Below are 17,304 nucleotides of genomic sequence, written 5' to 3'. Positions count from 1 at the left end.
TCAGTTCAGTATTTCCTACGTTATTGAATGGATGCTTCTTATTATGTATTCTTACAGTATATGTCCTTGGGGGATTCCTTCCTAGTGTTGAATGGACAGTTCCTGTATTGTGAAGTGATTTATGTCCCCATCTTTTTCAAAAGATGTCGGTATGCCTGCCTTTTTTTTTTTTTCCTAGTGTCTTGTCTGAATCTTGTCTGTCTTTGAGTGTTTCATCTGGATTTTTTTGTTCTGCTTGTTTTTTTTCTAGGTTGTTTATACTTCTCTTGGACCTTCCTTTTGCTACCCACTCTGCTTTTCAGCCCTGTATTTAGCTCATGTGTCTCAGAGGCTTTTTAGCCAGCTGACTGTTTCAGTCATCCTTGAACTGTGCTGCTTATCTGCTCTGCTTTGTATGTGGCTGCAGGCAGCTGTACGTACAGGTTTGTGTCCTTCTGGTGAGCTACGAGCTGTAGATGGGAAATTGTATTTATGGAAGATTCTAATTTTTCTGGAACACTGTGATTACCGGACTACTCGTGCTTATTCCTTTCCCCTTTGGGTCTGCCTCCTTCACTGGTTATGTGTCAAAAGGGCAGTACAGTGGTGAGAGAATTCATCAACTACGTGTAAGTATTTCATGGAAACCTTTTCCAGATTTTCCAGTGAAGAACACTTGAGGGTTAAGATAAAACCCCTTGAAAACCAGACCTATGATAAAGTCTCTACTGGAGTTCTTATTTGTGAACCTTCCTTCTTAATCTTATTCACCAATAAATTCTTGAGTAAGTGTGGTGACTTGTTACCCACACTTGCTGATCTTGCTGTTACCTCACTGACAGAATCTTTCTTTGGCTTTTCTTCTGCCCTTGGGTTGTTCTGCTACTTGACACCACATGTCAAAGAGTTGTTTCAAGCAGTGACTTTGATGCTTCAGACTTCAACTGTGCTGCGATTCATACAGTACTCCTCAGAGAAGCATCATGATTTTAAAATTAATCTTAAAACAGTAATGCAGACTTGAACACAATACGGCAGCACGCCTGTGCACCTGAGAGATTGAGGATGTGTCTTCCCCCAAAAGAGCATTCTTGTTCCCAGTTGCATGCACCAGCAGCTCATGTGGTCCTTCCTTCAAGTGCCCATTAAGCTTCTTTCTGTTTAGCTCATTGCATCTCAGGAAAATGATGGAAAGCACTCTAAAAAATAGACCATTGTCTGCCATATTGGTCGTCTAGGTCAACTGAGGAGTGTTAAAGCCTGCCATTAAAGAAGGGGGATACCCAACCAGCAGGGCTGGGGTTAAGCCCTTTCCTCCTGACTGAATTACTGTTACTGTCTTCCGTAAGTATCACTCTGAGTTTGGATAATCTTGAAAACATCATATCTAAGTCTGAGTTTGAGAACCTGTGATTCAATGGCACTGTTTAACAGATTGTTTGGGTTCTCCTGTAAATTTCATGAATTTGTTTAAAACCAGTTCTGTGTTTACATAGGAAAGCTTATTTTCAATAAGGTAGAGCAGCTACGTTTACTCCTGAGATCTCTATCCTCTCATCCATTTCTTCATGAGAAATGGGAAACATTTTCCTATAACTAGCCATTTCAGGTACCAGGGAAGGAACAAGCAAAAAGTCCGCATTATTACCACTGCTTCTGTGTGGTATATTCTGTGGATAATTATGGGAATGCTTGCACCTGGAAGCAACTGGGCGCTTGGAGTGTATTTTGCTGCATCTGTGTGCTGTGAATGGAAAAATCCCCTCACTGAATGATTCTGAAAGAGAAAACATAAGATTCTCGAGAGTTGTGTTTTTGTACATGGCATACCTCCTTGTTGGTTGAAGCTGTTTCTGTTAAGCTGGTGTCACATGCAGATTCAAATATCTTGGCTCAAATGAAGATACTAAGAAGTCTGTTTAATTGTCCATTACTAACATAGTAAAAGACAGAGGATAAGTTTCAATATCACTTGTTTTGTCTAAAGCTGGATGGGAACTGTTCAATCATTTCCTGCAGCTCTTGGAGGCCTGGCAGTGAGATGACTGGTTTGCCACAGATTTATAAGCCCACAGAAGAGTATATGTTGCCAAGGGAGCTAGTGTGTATAAAAGTTTATTATGCAGTTTTCCCTCCTATCTTTAGTTCTGTTTGTGCTGTCACTGAGGCTGAATCCACTGCTGACTGTATAATGCAGTAGTTGTGAATATCTGCATTCCTAATTTCAGGGAGGAGGTTCAAAGGGATCTCCTCTTCTAAAATCAGTCTCTTCAATTACCTCAGGTCCACAAGAGTTTGTCAGATAGGCAGATCATCCTTTCCAGATGTTGGGAATGTAGTGATTTACACTAGCATAGGTCTGTTTGGCCCAGTCTGTTCCCAGAGCAGTCAGATGTGTTTGACAGACTGTGAAGGTAACAAGTAGCTCAGTCATGAACTTCCCCAGTGGGTTTTCCAAATTTTGCCTTGACTTGTCGTACTTTGCCATTTAGTTTTTCCTATGAGTCTCACATTCCCTGAGGGTAGAATAAGGCTTTTGTCAGGCTTCAAAAAAAAACCAAAAGGGAGAGAGCATGAACTGCTCACAATTCTTCTTACATGACAATTACACCTATTGTTACTGCTTTCAAAAATAGAGGGAGTTTGGGGAAAATTCAGTATCTACTACTTAAGGCAACTAAAAATTAACTTTCTTTTATATTCCTTGTTGTTTGCCTGTACCTTTGACTGTGCAAAGTAGAGCAGTGATACGCAGGTATCACAGACATGTTTCTAAATAAAATGCTGGTGCATGTTTATGGTGAAACTTTATATGTTCCCTGCAGCTGGATAATTAGTCTTCAAGGCTGAAATATGCTTATGAATATGTAGAGTAACAGAACTTTTGGAAGAGCTTGTTTGATATGCAGTGTGTAAACTTGTGTATGTACAGCAGAGTTTCTTGTATTTGCTATGACACTAACAAGTCTGTGGACAGACTGTTATCAGACACTAGAAGTTTTTCTGGTACAGTTTCACCACTTCTGTGTGTTTGATAAACTAAGGATGCTAATGGTGAAGTGCTGGTAAATCTCTGTGGGAGCTGAAGATGTTTCCAGCACATTCTTTCTTGTGGTCTATTTTTTGCTTTTTCGGTATTGGGCAGTAGAGTTCTGAACAGATTGTTTACTATATTATGTGATGGTTGGTGGTGAAGAAGGCGGGATGCTTTTCTGGTGATGAGCTGAGAAGCTTTGGCAGAGGGCTTGAGCAACCGTCTTTGAGTTAAATTGACTTAAATTATTGTAGCAAGACTTTCAAGAGTTTGTTCAGTAGTACCTTGAGCTGACAAAGTCTTTTTTTTGTGTGTTTAACTAAAGTTAGTTGCAAGTCATTTCAGACGATGCACATTTCTTCTGTGTAAGAGATGGTTAGACATACTGGCTGGAAACCAGTGGAACTCCTTTGGTTTGGTGACTTATTTTTGATTTATGGATGTTGCAGCATACAGAGTGATGTGGTTTTAGGTGTCCTGTGATATCACATTCAGTTAAACTATTTTGTTTCAGGTTTTGTTGCTGGAAAGTAATTGGCAGTGGTAACTGCCCAAATTGCTTAACCATATTAGGGAATAGCTGGTGGTACTAAGCTGCTGCTTGTTCACCTTGTGTAAGGTACAAGGGTTCAAAGCAGTTAAAGCAGAGATAGGATTCATGTAACAAATATAATGGATGTGGAGATTAATTTTTTGAATGGCCTGGAGCATTCCTTCTCAGGTGGTTCATGAATCTTTCCTAAGTGGTGCTGTTCTCTTCTTATCCAGCTACCTGTTTGGACAGGAGCAGGGAATGAACCAGGTACTTGGAAAGTCCATGCCACAGGCCAGTGACATGAGACAGTCAAGCACAATGTCCCCTATGTGCCTTTTGCTGGAAAGGTGTGTGCTTGCTGATGTCATGAATGCAATTTCGATCCCCTCCAGTGACCTCCAGTTGGAATGAAGGTTTATTTTCTGTCAGAACAAAGTCAGAGGAGAGAGAGAAATACTGTGAGAGTACGGAAATAGACTGCAAGATAGAAGTCTTGGATGGTCTGTTAGGGCAGCAAAAGTTCTGGGCCCACTATCTTGACCTCTGGTGAGTCCATGTTTTTAGTGGTAGACTTTGAGAAGAAAGTGAGGAGAGGAAGCAGTACATAATGGAGTTTAAAGTGGTATTGATCAGGATGTAAATGCCAGTGTTGTGGCAGAAACTGTAGATACAAGGTGTTTCCAGGTAAGGACTGATACAAGAGTGACAGTGTAACCTCTGGTTGTTAAGTATGTAAATGAACCTTTTCCACACAGCTTGTTGAGGTTGGAATACAGTCTGATGACAGAAGAGAACTTTGCCTTATTTCCAGGTGTATGCAGGTGCCTGTTTGCAACTCCCTTGTTAAGAAAGGATGAAGTATCAGTTTTCAGGTCAAAATCTGTTTTTTCTGAAAAAGTCAGATCCAAACTTCGTGCCACTGTGGTTTCATGTGTCAACTCTTTGCTTCTTTAAAAAATAAATTTCTTGTAGTGCCAAAGGATTTGGACACTAAATAATTATAGATCTGCACCCTTGTTTTGGTCCTCCTTTTTCTTCCTTCCTCCTATTGCACTCTTCCCAGCTTGGTAAGGCATCCATTAATCAAATCAGTATTACTGAGTTGCTGAGCTAAGAAACTGAATGTAGTAGAGAAGAGTTGGGCTGAGATGAAACCTCAGCTGGTTCATTGTGAATTGAAGCTAACAATCCTTTGTAGCAGAACTGATACTCTGCATTTGTTTTGGGTGTCTTTGCACTGAGCTTCCTAGTGTGTCTGTAATGCTTACCTGATCTTTTCTCTATTTCTAGCACCCTGTTAGCTAGGATGATAAGAACTTGCCTACTCAGAGTTTCTGCTGTTATACTCTTCAGGCTAGGAAGCTGCTGACAGTGAAAGTGATGACTCCCAAGCATGTTGGGATCTCTCAGCTATGAATAGAAGGATGTTGTTCCCCAACTTTAAAAAACAGCATCACCTCCTAAGGGCACAGGAGCAGGCAATTCCCAAGTGTCAGAAGTCAAGCAGACAAGGCAGAAGGTTGGCTTGGCTGAGCAGAGATCTTGTCTTGGAAATAAGGCAAAAAAGGAATGTGTATGCCCAGGGGAAGCAAGATCAAGTGACATGGGAAGAATTCAGAGATATTGCTTGCCACGGTAGGGAGAAAATTCATGTAACCAAAGCTCAACTGGAGTTGAAGCTGCCAGAAATGTGACTGGCAATAAAAAGAACTTTTTCAAATACATTAATGGCAATAGGCAGTATAGAAATATCATTGTCCTGTTACAGATGGTCACCTCACAAACAGGGACAGAGACAAGGCAGAGGTGTTTAACACTTTCCTTGTCTGTCTTCAACATGGATGATGAACCAAGGGGGTCTCAGTGCCCTCAGCTGAGGATCATGGCTGTGAGAATGATCAGCTCCCAGTCAACCCTGAAACTGTGTGGAATCTACTGTTTCAGCTGGATCCCTACAAATCTATGGGGAATGATGTGATTTGTCCCAGAATCCTCAAAGAGCTGCTGATGTCATTGCAAAACCCCTCTTGATGATTTTTGAGCAGTCTTGGGAATCTGGAGAGGTCCCAGCTGACTGGAAGCTAGCTAATGTTGTCCTGATCTTCAAGAAGGGCAAGAAGGAGGACCCTGGAAACTACAGGCCTGTCTGTCTCACTTCTTATGAGGCACTTACTTGCCTGGTAAAGTTATGGAGCAGATTATTTTGGGAAGTATTGAAAAACACCTGAAAGACAACACGGTCATTGGTCAGAGCCAGCATGGCTTCATGAGAAGGAAGTCCTGCTTATCCAACCTGATTTCCTTTTATGACAAGGTAACCCACCTAGCTGATCAAGGGAAGGAAACCAGTTGATGTAATCTTTTTGGATTTCAGTAAAGCTTTTGGTACTGTCTCTCACAGGATCCATCTGGATAAACAGATCACGTGGTGGGTGACAGCTGGCTCACAGGTTGGGCACAGAGGGTAATAGTGAATGGGGTAACATCAGACTGGTGACCTCTCATTAGTGGAGTTCTACAGGGCTCCATCTTAGGCCCTGTGCTCTTCAACATCTTCATAAATGACTTGGATGCAGGACTGGAAGGTATAATTAGCAAGTTTGCAGATGACACAAAACTGGGAGGAGCTGTTGACTCCCTTGTAGGCAAAAAGGCCCTACAGAGAGACTTGGACAAATTAGAGGGCTGGGCAATCACCAACCATATGAAGTTCAACAAGGGAAAGTGCAGGATTCTGCACCTGGGATGGGGCAACCCCAGATGTACAGACAGGCTGGGGAATGAGGTGTTGGAAAGCAGTGCCACGGAAAGGGACCTGGGGGTCCTGGTTGATGGCAATTTGAATCTGAGTCAGCAGTGCCCTGGCAACCAGGAGGGCCAGCCATGTTCTGGGGGGCATCAGGCAAAGCATCACCAACCAGTCAAGGGAGGGGATTGTCCCGCTCTGCTCTGCACTGGTGCAGCTTCACCTTGAATATTGTGTGCAGTTTTGGCCACTGCAATATAAGAAAGATATTAAGCTCTTAGAGAGTGTCCAAAGGAGGGCAATGAAGATGGTGAAGGGCCTTGAGGGGAAGCTGGGTGAGAAGTGTCTGAGGTCACTTGGTCTGTTGAGCCTGGAGAAGAGGAGATGGAGACCTCATTGCAGTTACAATTTCCTTGTGAGGGGAAGAGGAGGGGCAGGTACTGATCTCCTCTGTGGTGACCACTGACAGGACCCAAGGGAGCAGCCTGAAGTTGTGTCAGGGGAGGTTTAAGTTGGATATTAGAAAAATGTTCTTCACCCAGAGGGTGTTTGGGTGCTGGAACAGGCTCCCCAGGGAAGTGGTCATAGCACCAAGCCTGACAGAGTTCGAGGTGTTTGGATGATCCTCTCAGGCAGATGGTGTGACTCTTGGGGATGTTCCTGTGCAGGGCTAAGGGTTGGAATCAATGATCCTTGTGGGTCCTCTTCAACTCAGCATATCCTGTGATTCCTGTGTTCAGGGATTGGATCATGTACTACCATCACAAGTACACAAAGCTTCGACAATGACTTTTTATTGTTAGTGACTTTAACTGCATGGCATATACAGCACAAGGATATGTCAAAAAGACAAAATATTAAGAAATAAGTTGTGATATAAGAAATTGGCTATTTGCCATTTTGTCAGTGTTGGTATTAAGCAAATTGTCCATTGCCTAGAAACAAGTTGGTTTTTAGGCAGGTGTCTTAGAGTTGGGAAAGAAAAAAAGGAATGTAACAGTTGGAAACATTGTGCAAGGCTTGAATTTTTTTTTAATCTTCTCCCCCCATGCCTTTTTCTCCTCCTCCGGTACAAAAACTGTTCAGTTGCCTGAAACACGTGTGTACTTGTTGATGAATCAGTAACTTTCAGGGAATAGTTCTGATAGAATTGCCTTTAACTCAGTATAGTACTGACCTGAAGAGGTTTGAAAAAAATGCCTCTATCTGAATCATCTTCCTGAAGTCTATTGTTGGTATAGAGAAACAGGAGGAAGAAAAATGCAATTCAGTGTTCTACCTACATATTGAAATTGAAGTATTTAAGTATATTATGTTAACCTGTTTCCACATTAGTATTGGACAAGAGAGTTTCCTAAAAGAATTGGGAAATATGTTTTCACTTATTACCTTTCAAGATCTTAAATATGTTGAGTAAGAGACTACGTTTTCGTTGTGATGTTTCATTGAGGTTTGATTTTAGGAATGCATAATAAATAGAATTTTAAACTGCGTTACAGTTTAGCAAGTGTGTCTTTGTAAATCACTTATGGCTGTTTCAAGGGTGAGTTAACTAGCCTCTATTTTCTAAAGGGATATTTTGAACTTTCAGACTGGAGTATCTTCACTTGCAGCTATTTTTCTCTGGCCTGGCTTTGATTTATACAAATGCTAATTATAGGGACTTTGAATCTATGTGTATACATAGTTTCACAAGGTCATACACATTTTTAATGAACTGTCTGAAATGTGAGTATATTGCTGGGTTGTTACATAAACAGATTACTGTTTTATAAACATTATTATATTAATCAGTTCAAAAGGAGAAAAATACCTAGTAAAGAAAAGCTGATTTTTATTTTTGTCTCCTAAAGTTTTATTGTCTTCGCAGGCATCACAAGGTGTCACCTTCATTGGACCTGACACACATGCTATTCAAGCTATGGGAGACAAGATTGAAAGCAAATTGTTAGCCAAGAATGCAAAGGTCAACACGATCCCTGGCTTTGATGGAGTAGTCAAGGTGAGAAATCATTTAATTACTGTCTGCCCACTGTAGGAACAGTGTCTAAATCAAAGTACACCTATTGAAGGTCTGATGCAGAATCTAATTATAATTCTATCTTCTTTTTCAGTAAGATGTAATTAAAAATGGAGTGCAGATTTTTGCTAGCAAGAGAGCTTTGGAAAAGAAGAGAAAGTCTGTGATAATAAACGATGTATTAAGGAGTTCTTCAATGGAGTCTCTAAAAATACTTTTTTTTAAATTTAACATGAGGGCAGCTAAATGTATTAAATGCCAGATGTGGATTCGACTATCTGCATATCTTTACGTTTCTCAGGTCTTCTTGTTGGCCAACGTCTTGACAGTCCTGAGTTTAACACTGGAGCTTGCTAAAGGATGTCAAGTTTCCATTTTATGGTCTCTGCTGATGGTGCAGATTTTCATGTGTTGCAAAACTCGGGGCGAGGATGGGGGAAGTTAGTGGCTCTTTGTGAGAATCTACAGCTAGTGTTCTTCCTGTGGTTTTAGAAGGAATGATTTTCAACAGTTCTCTAAAGAAACATCAAAAATATTTTTGTAGTTTGTAGAGTTAAAGTAAATTTTTGTTTTCATTTATTTTGTGCTATAGTGATTAAGTACTGGGCTCTTAAAAGCTTTCCTGCGTGTCTTGTTATATTGTCTCTGTTAATGTAGCTAAAACATGCTTTTTTCTTTTAAAACCTTTATTGTATACACTTAAAACTTTTGTGTATTATAAAATGTTGACCTCCTATATTGAAATTTTTATGCTTTACATGTCAAGTTAGATTTTTTTTTTTTCAAATAAAGTTTGAGTGAAACTTTGAGATGCATGAAAAAGAGTGTTAGCTAAGTTGGATTTTAGACTCTTAAAAGGAAAAAAGCCAACCCAAACCCCAACTAAACGAGAAAGGTAAGTAGAGCGCTAAGGGGCTAAGCCTCTACAAAATTACCTCTTTCAGTGAAGCTGCCTGGAGAACTTGACTAGTGAGAGAGAATGATAAAATCACAAAATAGCTGATGTCAAAATGCCCAAGAGAACTTTTCAGTACTTGTGATGGAAATGTGTGGTTACTGGTAGTGGGATATGCTGCAAGAGGTAAAAGTGGAAAGACTTCTTTCTTTTCTGGAGAGCTCCATATGAGTGTTAGGCTGGCACTTGTGCCCATGCTGAAGTCTGACAGAGGCAAGTTGAACACTGTACTCTTTCAGGTTTTTGTTGCATGTTTTAGCAGTCCTTGTGTATGTGGTCCTTTAGCACTTGTAACATTTAACAGCAGCCAAGCTGTTGTCCATAAGGTTCTCTGTTCTGTCTGACATCCTGTATCTCCTCCTAGAAATCCTGAAAAATAACTTCTACAAAAACATCTAATTAGGAGATAACTTTGAATTAGTCATTTAAACACCACAAAACTTCCTCTAATGCAGAAGCAAATACTCAAAACACTGGTTTTTTTCACTTTATCAGTTAAATATTATGTAAAGGTCTGTTATTCCTCTAGTAAAAAGAAACAAAGATGACAAAATAGGATAATGGTTAATGAAACAGGTAGACATAGAACCAGTGAAACTGATCAACTTACTTGTATGCGGTTGTTTCCAAAACCTTTAATTGCATTGTTTTTGACAATTATCTGAATTTCCTAACATGAAAGGGAAGTGTAAGTGATCTGGTTGGCAATGGGCTATATGCAACGATACCCTTAAAAGCAAATGAACTGGAATGTAGGATTGAGTTGACAACTCCAATCCTCTGCTATTGAAAGGAACTATGTGGTAGTTGCTTAACCCCAAGGTGTCCGTATCATATCAGTTTGACATACTTCAGCCTTGCACCAGTTCTAATTATTTGAAGAGTGTTGATGAAAAAGAATACATAACTAAACCCGAAAAACAACCTGCAGTATACCCACCAAATAAGAAAAGGGAAAGTCCACAGACATTGCCAGCATTGTAGTTTCCATCAGAAAGGGGAGCTGAAAATTTTAGGTTAGCCAGTGCTTTGGTTACCAATTCTAGGAAATAAAGCTTCTGATAATTGATATTGTCGTAGTTGCTATGGATCTAAATATGTGCCTCAGAGGAGCAACACACAAAGACTTGGAACCTGTTTAGGATTTCTGTCATTCCAGGGAGACCTATTTTGATCAGTTATGAAGCTTTCAAAATCTTTGAGGGCTTTATTTCTTGAGAAATAAAAATTTTAAAGGTCTTTGAAAGGAGTTAAATGTCGGGTTGACACTTGAGTTGATTATAGATGGCTTCATCTTTAAACTAGACTCTAGTAAAGCTGGAAGAAAACTGTATTGATGGCTCTGACAATGCCAGAAATTAAGACAGATCTGTTACACATATTCTTTGTGCATTAATACTTAAAGCAAATACAGAGTAATAACTTCATGTTATTCAACTCAGGACTGCACTGAAAATCGTGGTTACTAGAAGAGTTTGTTAAATAGTGCTGCAGATACTTAGGTCCTTCATGAATAAAGAACGTTTTTCCTCTCTTGTTTATGTTGCTTAGCACTTACACATAAAAGGCACTGTAGTTGCTAAGCTTTTGTAATAACATCTTGGAGAAGTTGCATGCAGAAAAATTCCCAGTGAGTAGAAATTAAATGTAAAAGAAGGAAGCCCTTTAACAGTATACTTAAAGACCTGGAAGGATTGAAGAGGAGGATGCTTGGCATAGCAGACACAACTAACTATTCTCATCCAGGCAGATGCTCTAGCATTTGAAATATGAAACTGCGAATGGAAAGATGTGGAATGGGAGTGGAGAGGGCAGTTTTATGAAAAGTAATTTTCTTCTCATCCCTTGTTAAGTTTCTCGGTTGGCTGAGGCAAGGGTTATCCAGTCTACACATGTAAGGAACCAGAGTCTCGTACTGTCAGCCAGAGAACTTTTGAAAGTAATTAATTTCAAAATTAACTACTGCTAATTGTAACTACAATTAGTTTTCTAAAACTTGATTGGGAGAGGTAGTGGTAAACAGTCTTGATCAAAAGAATTAGCATTAATCCTGTGAGCAATGGCTGTACTCAAGTGGGAGCTCAAATGATGTATTGACTGTAAATAAGTAAAAGGGAATAGGTGACAAGGAGAAAGTAGATGCTGAGTAATGAGTGAAAAACTGGCAAAGCAATGGCAGGGGAAGAATGATTTTTGTATTGTTTCACCACATACAATCTGGTTTTATGGCTGGTAGAACACAGCTGGATGTAGACCCAGAAGAATAATGTCTCTGTGTCTGCTTAGTTTCACTGATGTCAGTAGACACATTAAAGGTCTTCAGCAGGGCTCTGAATTTACTGTAATTAACAGTAATTTTGGGTACCTGTTTTGGATGAATTTTGCATTGAGATATTGGCGTTGGTATTGAATTGATCCCTGTATTGCTGAAGACATGGTTGGAGACTAGGCATGAACTGGAGGTTCTCTAAGGCCAATGCCCTCAGCCATGACGACTATTATATAGTTCTTTATAATTAATACAATGTTCTACAGTTCTAGGAGCCTCTTAAAAAACAGCTTTATCCTAGCATTCCTCTACATCAAGAACAGTTTAGCTTTTCTGTCTCCACCTGCTGGTACCTGGCTGAGAGGCATGTACATGAAATTAGGAGGTTAGGAATTCTTATGCTAAATGAGTATTTTATGTATCCCTAACTCAATGGAATCACCTATTTGTAAAAACAGTATGACATCATTTTATAACTCTTAGGATTTTTATAAACTTCTACCATTACTTGAACATTTTTATTTGTACAATAAAAGGTGGTGCTAAAATTATATATTTCTTTACAGTCTCCAGTTTATTTTGGGAAAATGGTAGTGTAGCTAATGTGTTTTTTGGAGGAAACAGCAGTAAATCATTGAGGACTCTTGCTTTTAAAAAAATAATTCAGAATGCTTTTAGTTCCAGTGTGGCTTTGTATATTTTGCACATATGGACTTGTGTGTTAGGCAGTGTCATAACATTCAGTTTTTTGCTCTCTTTGGGCAAATGTTGAGTACCATAAGTTCTGTGCACCAGAAATCTAAAATAACTGTCCTGACCTTTTCTGAGTACTCAAACTGATTCTGTATTTATGTAATCCGCAAGTGAAATTCATGATACTAAAACGTACTTTCTTAGGGAAAAAGATTAAAAGACTTACCAGAGACTTCAGTATGTCAGTTGTTCGGGTTTTTTGTGCATTAATTTTTCTCTTTAAAGCACAGCATATTTTTGTTTTCTGGTTTGGAAATTCTCTTCGAAGGCTAAAGAATTTGAGTATGCATTGATTTTTTTTTTTTTTTCCCCTTGTATCTTAGTGTTTGGATCCTAATATATTAGAACTGTAAAAGAAACAGATGTTGAAACACTGTAAATTAATAACTGTGCTGGGCAGTCTTTTCAAGCCAGAACTGACACAAGTAGTGGTGCTGATACGATGCCACTTATTACTTAAAGTTGTTGTATGCATGTATAAAAATACAGTGGCAGTGAAAAGTTCCCCTATAATGCTTTGCAGCTTGTCTTCCTGTGGACTGCAGTGTATCAATTAGCCACTTGTTTGCAGGTAACTAAGTGAAAAAAAATTACCCTGTTTGCTTCCCCCCCCTTAATTCTGTTTTGCAAATATATGGGTGAATTTGCAAGAGAAAAGAAATGTAAAAGTTTCCTTCTCGACTATAATCGTAGCTCTTCATCAGTCATCACTCTTCCTGCATTTTGTTCAAGAGGCTCTAATTGTCTGCATTTGGCAGGTTTAACACTTCCTGACAGAGAGGCTATTAAGGGGAAGTATTCTCGCATAACTGTCACAGGCAGGAACAAAGAACCTTCAAACTCAATGTGTGGAAACCACTAACATTCTTAAATGACCCTTTTCATGCATTTTATCCCTTTTTTAGCTAAAATTTGGAGGGTGCAGGGTCATGGAAAGCAGCAAGGTGTAATAAAACAGTAAACCCTGAGATTTTTTTTTTTTTGGGGGGGTTGTTTTTTTTTGCTAGATTTATCTCTTGACTTAAAAACAATTGTTATTTGGAAAAATCTCATTAACAGATGTGACTGAAGTAAAAAGACTTAAAACTGATGTTGCTTTCAGGACTGCTTTGAACTTAACAAGCACCGATTTGTGGAGCAGACTAGCTAATGAAAGGAAATTAAATTTTCTGACAACTTCCCCTGCCAGCCCCCTTATTCTTCATGGGGCTGTTACTAGGTACTGAAGACTTTTAAAGAGGATTTTGTTTTATTATCGGACATAAATGAACCAGGTATGAACATTTCTTATGTATTTTTTTTTAAAGTTCTGACCTGGGTGCTTTTAAAACGGATTGCCTTGAAAGCTTTAAAAATATCAGGTTTCAGTTTAATGTTCGTAAGTCAGCCCCTATAGTTTCAGACACACTTAGCAGCTGGTGATTTCCAGACATTACTGCCTTCCATACAAATTTTTTAATGCATGTCATGGGATAGTATAAATATTAGCAAATTTGGATGGAATTTTCAAACTTAACCCATGGCACTATAATTTAACCCGTTTTCTTTCTGGTTTTGTATAATGGAAGTGTATTGTTATCAGAGAAGAAACTGGAATTAACTACTGCAGGAGAAGCAATTTGGTTACTGAAAAGTAAGCAATTTAAGTATTTTGTTTTTTATTCTCTGAATTTCACAGTACTTTTTTCTGTACCAGGCTACAGTAGTATGAGACAGCTGAAGCAATAGGTGGCATCAAAAAAAGGATTTTAAAAATTGTCATAAGCTAGTAACATGGTGACTCTTAGATGGAAACAATTATGGGGATCTTTTGCTTTCAGACACAGTTTAAAATGATGCATATAAGGTTTATTCTGCATTCAGAATGCAGAAGTTACAGAATTGAAATCCTTGTGTTCTTTCTTCAGTAAACAAAACCCATTTGTCTTTAAAAGTCCTGCAAGATTTTTTCTGTACTTGAATTACTCCCAAACAATAGAGAATCAACTCCCCCTACTGACAGCAACCAGGAAAACACAAGAAATATCTGTGGGGACAGAAACAAGCTGGTAGTGGACAAACTTTAATGATGTGATTTATGGTCCATTATTGATTGTAAACTTCTAAATTCTAGCATTAAATTCCTACAACTGCAGAAAATCATTTTGCGATCCTGGTTGTGTTTCCTGTCAGCTGATTCCTTGTTGCTTTGAGTTTCTCAGTATACTAATGATGAGGTAGAATTTACATTCCACTTATGGTATTAATTTTACATTCCTCTGGCTGAAAAGGGTCAGAAGGTTGTAAAATCAAACATTAAATGAATCGGAGGAGACAGTAGTGCAATATATGACTGCCCTCAGGACATAGTGCAATGGCTGATGGGATTAACGTTGGGTCTCATTTCCTGCTTTTACAGGATGCAGATGAAGCTGTCAGAATTGCAAGGGAAATTGGTAAGTTCTTAAATTAGCTATGGTGGGATTTGTGTGCCTCTCAGCAGACATGGTTGACTAAATTGAATGTGTAATAAGTAATCCCTATAGAACAAATAATGTTTTAATAGTTTTTAAGTTCCCTGTTGCCCGTGGGGCTAGAAGAATCTAGGCATTAACGCCCTGTCTCTTAAATCATCACATTTGAGCTTTCAAACTGGACTTTACAGAACAAGTGCAGCCATGATTTGTGGAAGGCCTGTAATAGGCAGTAATGAGTAGCTCACTGAAGGAATTATTTCAAAGTGTATCTGCAATTGGACATGATGGAAGTTAGGCATGGTGTATTTCTCTTTATATGGAGGCTGACACCAGTGATGTTATGATCTTCATTCTTCATTACTGTGTGGACTGCAGTTAGCTTGAATATCATCCAGAGCACCAGCCTTTCTTCTGTGCTTGCTGGAATAAAGTCACTGTTCAGCTTCTGAATATCTTACAGAATGGTGAAAAGAGCAACCAGCAAACTGTCTGGGACTCGTTTTGATGAAGGTTAAGTGTAATATGTGTTTAATGAGTTTTGGCTTTTATTTACTAAAGCTTATATTAGGGAAAATACTAAACCATATGCTTGAAATTACACATGTTATTAAATGCTTGCTAAAAGAAGAATCTAAGGCAGTAAGATTTTTCTGATTTTCCTTGGGATTTTTCCTTCATTTTTACTTTGAGACAGTAACCATTAGAAACTATTTAGGTGTATCACAGGTACCTAATTCAAAGCAGATATCTGCATTTGAAGCTTCTCTTGCTGATCTAGCTGCAAATACATTTCACCTGTGTCAAAAGCTATGGCTGTGCCTTATGTACCTAATAGAAAGTAGGACTTGCACTGCTGCAGATAACTTTTAATCGGTGTAAGATCTTTCCACTTTGAGTTTAAGTTGGGACCTTTACTCTGCGCTGGTTAACTGTCCTGAAACCCCTCAGTGTAGGCTTGTCTGACTTTTAGGCTGACACAACTGAAGCCAGTGTTTCTGTGGGTCAACCTTGTGTCCTTGTTGGGAAATCAAGTGATCACTGATCACTGTCATGGGAGCAGAAACAAAAGGAAGAGGTTATCAACCAGATTGGAACATTCAGAAGAGAACTGTAAATAAATCCCAGTTCTCTCCAAAAAATTGATTTTACTCCTGAATAAAGGCGTATGATTTTTTATGAAATAAAGTATTATGACTATATTTCAGTTCAGTTTCTGTTCAAAAGTCTATCTTGCTCTTGTGTTCCTGCAAGTGTTTTTAAAGCTGTTTTGTTGAATGTAAGTTTAAAGGCATGCAATGGCTTTCTTAGACACTCTTTAAAATTATTCTTTTTTAATTTACTTCTTCTGGTGTTCTGTTGACTGGTTCCTGTCTTTGATATCAGTAGCACTTTAGAGGTCATTATATCAAGGCAGTCTTAAATCTGTGATATTAAAGTCAATTACAGACAGCTGGGTTGTGCTTTATCTAGATGGAAAATTCTTGGAACTGTTTTGATACAAAAAAGTTTTGTACTGTGATGCCATGTAGTAGCAAAAGAAAAATGTCCTTTCTAGCTTTTTCCTCACATGTTTCAACCAGTTGATTAGTTTGGTTAAATTTCTGTCTAATTGTGACCACTGATCATAATAAAACTGATTTTGATCTCGAAGGGTCTAAAATAGGATGAAATGATAGTCTCTTGTGTATATAATGCATTTGTCTTTGTGTATAAAGCACTTGATAGGCAATGGAATACTTTCAGATTGTTTTTAATTTCACTTATCCAGAGTCTTGGTCTCTGAGATAACAACTGTGGGTCAGTGCTTAAAACAGTAAAACTGCGTTTTTACTCTTTTACTGCCTGTATTTTTTTCCTGCTTCTTCCTGGTCTGTTCAGGCTGAAGATCCAGCAGTAGTTAACCATGACACTTCAGGGTTGAGAACACTGCCTTTATCTGTTTCAGTGATTATTATCTATGGCTACAAATTTTCTAGGTATAAAACCTTATTTTTGCCCTTGATTTGAGATATGCTCCTGAGTTGTCAAGAGAGAATGTGACAGATATACTAGGCTAAATCAGGAATTGGAAGAAGTTCAGGCACAAATTGCTGTATAGGCTCCTTTCTGTAGTCTTCCTTCTCTGTTTTTTGGTGTGGGCTGTTCTCTTGTAATTCTGTTGGTAGCGCTTAATTACATTGGCTCTTTTCCCATGCTGCTTTTAGGTCTGTTTGTAAAGTTGTACATTAAGAACTATTGGCTTCTTGATTTCTGAAGCCTCGATGAAACTCTAGGAAGTTTTATTCCTCTATTTGAAAGGATTGAACAGCTATGCAGTGCAATCAGTTAAACTAAAGGAAAGTCTGTACAAAACTGAAGAGGTGAAAAAGTCAATTTTTGTCATGTTTCATTTGACATGGATTTAGTTACTGCTAGCTTTTCAATAATGGATATTGAAAAGAACCTGATATTGACACTGGCAATATTGCTCAAACTGATATTGCACAATGCATTCTGTGGTCTACTACCTGCAACTTTATAAAAATGGTTAAATGGCATCTAAAACCATGGTGGCAAA

The 17,304-nt window shown here is 38.7% G+C and overlaps 1 protein-coding gene across 1 annotated transcript in view; it reads left to right on the top strand.

Annotated features, from left to right (window-relative positions):
* PCCA (propionyl-CoA carboxylase subunit alpha) overlaps nucleotides 1-17,304 on the top strand; it is a 277,386-nt gene that overhangs the window by 67,235 nt on the left and 192,847 nt on the right. The window contains exons 7-8 of the mRNA XM_032677799.1: nucleotides 8,165-8,296; nucleotides 14,690-14,726. Of these exons, the coding sequence (XP_032533690.1) occupies nucleotides 8,165-8,296; nucleotides 14,690-14,726 (169 nt within the window). The remainder of the gene's footprint in view (nucleotides 1-8,164; nucleotides 8,297-14,689; nucleotides 14,727-17,304) is intronic.

Source organism: Chiroxiphia lanceolata, chromosome 2, assembly GCF_009829145.1.
Source record: "Chiroxiphia lanceolata isolate bChiLan1 chromosome 2, bChiLan1.pri, whole genome shotgun sequence".
Classification (NCBI taxonomy): domain Eukaryota; kingdom Metazoa; phylum Chordata; class Aves; order Passeriformes; family Pipridae; genus Chiroxiphia; species Chiroxiphia lanceolata.
The sequence above is the reverse complement of the archived record's forward strand: the minus strand, read 5'-3'. Positions and strand labels throughout refer to the sequence as shown.